The sequence below is a fragment of the Austrofundulus limnaeus genome, unplaced genomic scaffold (assembly GCF_001266775.1).
Source record: "Austrofundulus limnaeus strain Quisiro unplaced genomic scaffold, Austrofundulus_limnaeus-1.0 Scaffold913, whole genome shotgun sequence".
Lineage (NCBI taxonomy): Eukaryota > Metazoa > Chordata > Actinopteri > Cyprinodontiformes > Rivulidae > Austrofundulus > Austrofundulus limnaeus.
This window is the reverse complement of record NW_013953315.1, coordinates 100,253-101,315: the sequence shown is the minus strand read 5'-3', so window position 1 is coordinate 101,315 and position 1,063 is coordinate 100,253. Positions and strand designations below refer to the sequence as shown.

Genomic DNA, 1,063 nt, shown 5'->3' with positions numbered 1-1,063 from the left:
GTTTTTATTCCATCTTTTCATTGTTCAGAAAAAAAATTAATAAATATAAATCTATCCAGACACATGGAGCCCATGGATAGAGTGAATTTGATTGAGGTTGATGAGAAGTGTAAATGTAAGTGTAAACTAGTGCTGCGCGATATGATGATATCTATCGTGGGGACGATAGAAAAGTGTCTATTGTGCTACTTGCCTTCTATCGTTTCTATCGTTTATAAAATAATTTTATTAATATTCATGCAAATATATAAAGTAGGCTAAGTTTAAATGTATTGGTATTGTTACTTTGCATAAACTAAGTTTATATAAGTGATAAATAAGAATAAAAAATAACTTTCGCAAAGACGCTTCATACTGTGGTTTTGCGACATGACGCTGCTTTACATTATTTGACGGACACGCGGGTTTGCGACATGCTACTCGAGAGCTGAACAATGGAGACACAGGAACATGAGGTAGCATCTCCGCCGGCGTCAGAAGCAGAAACAGCTACGCAGGCAGCCCAAGAAGGACTTTTACCAAAAAGAGGGGGAACGTCTGTTATTTGGTTACATTTTGGATTCAAGAAGTCTGACACGGAGCAGAAAACGGTAATCTGCAAACTTTGTCACAAGGCCATTCCCTCGCCCGACGCCAAAACAACCAACCCCTGGCCTTAATATAGAGGATGTTTGTGTGGAGGATATATTTTTAAGTGATCATAATTGTTTATATTTTAATGTGTCTTTTAGTCCTGATCCAGCTCCTCCTCGACTTATGATCCAAAGGCGGATCATAAATGAGCACACTCCTGAAGCCTTTACTTCCCTTTTTGATTCTGCCTCTTTAGATAATAACATCATTAATGTGGACTCATATGTTTTGTGTTTTAATGCTCATTGTATAAATATTTTAGACACTATAGCACATGTAAAACAGAGCACTGTGCAGCGCACAAACTGTCCTTGGATTAATRARGAAAYCCTTAGCTTGAGGAGAGTTTGCCGTAAGACTGAGCGTCAGTGGAAAAGAACCAAGCTGGAGGTTCACAGGCTCTATCTTAAAGAACTGATCAGCTCCTTAA

The 1,063-nt window shown here is 38.3% G+C and overlaps 2 protein-coding genes across 2 annotated transcripts in view; one reads left to right on the top strand and one right to left on the bottom strand.

The window, feature by feature from the left end:
- Window positions 1–1,063, bottom strand: part of dus2 (dihydrouridine synthase 2) — a gene marked incomplete in the record, with an annotated part of 55,129 nt that overhangs the window by 47,427 nt on the left and 6,639 nt on the right.
- LOC106533246 (zinc finger BED domain-containing protein 1) overlaps window positions 239–1,063 on the top strand; it is a gene marked incomplete in the record, with an annotated part of 4,690 nt that continues 3,865 nt past the window's right edge. The window contains 1 exon segment of the mRNA XM_014029485.1: window positions 239–610. Coding sequence (XP_013884939.1) covers window positions 435–610 — 176 coding nt within the window.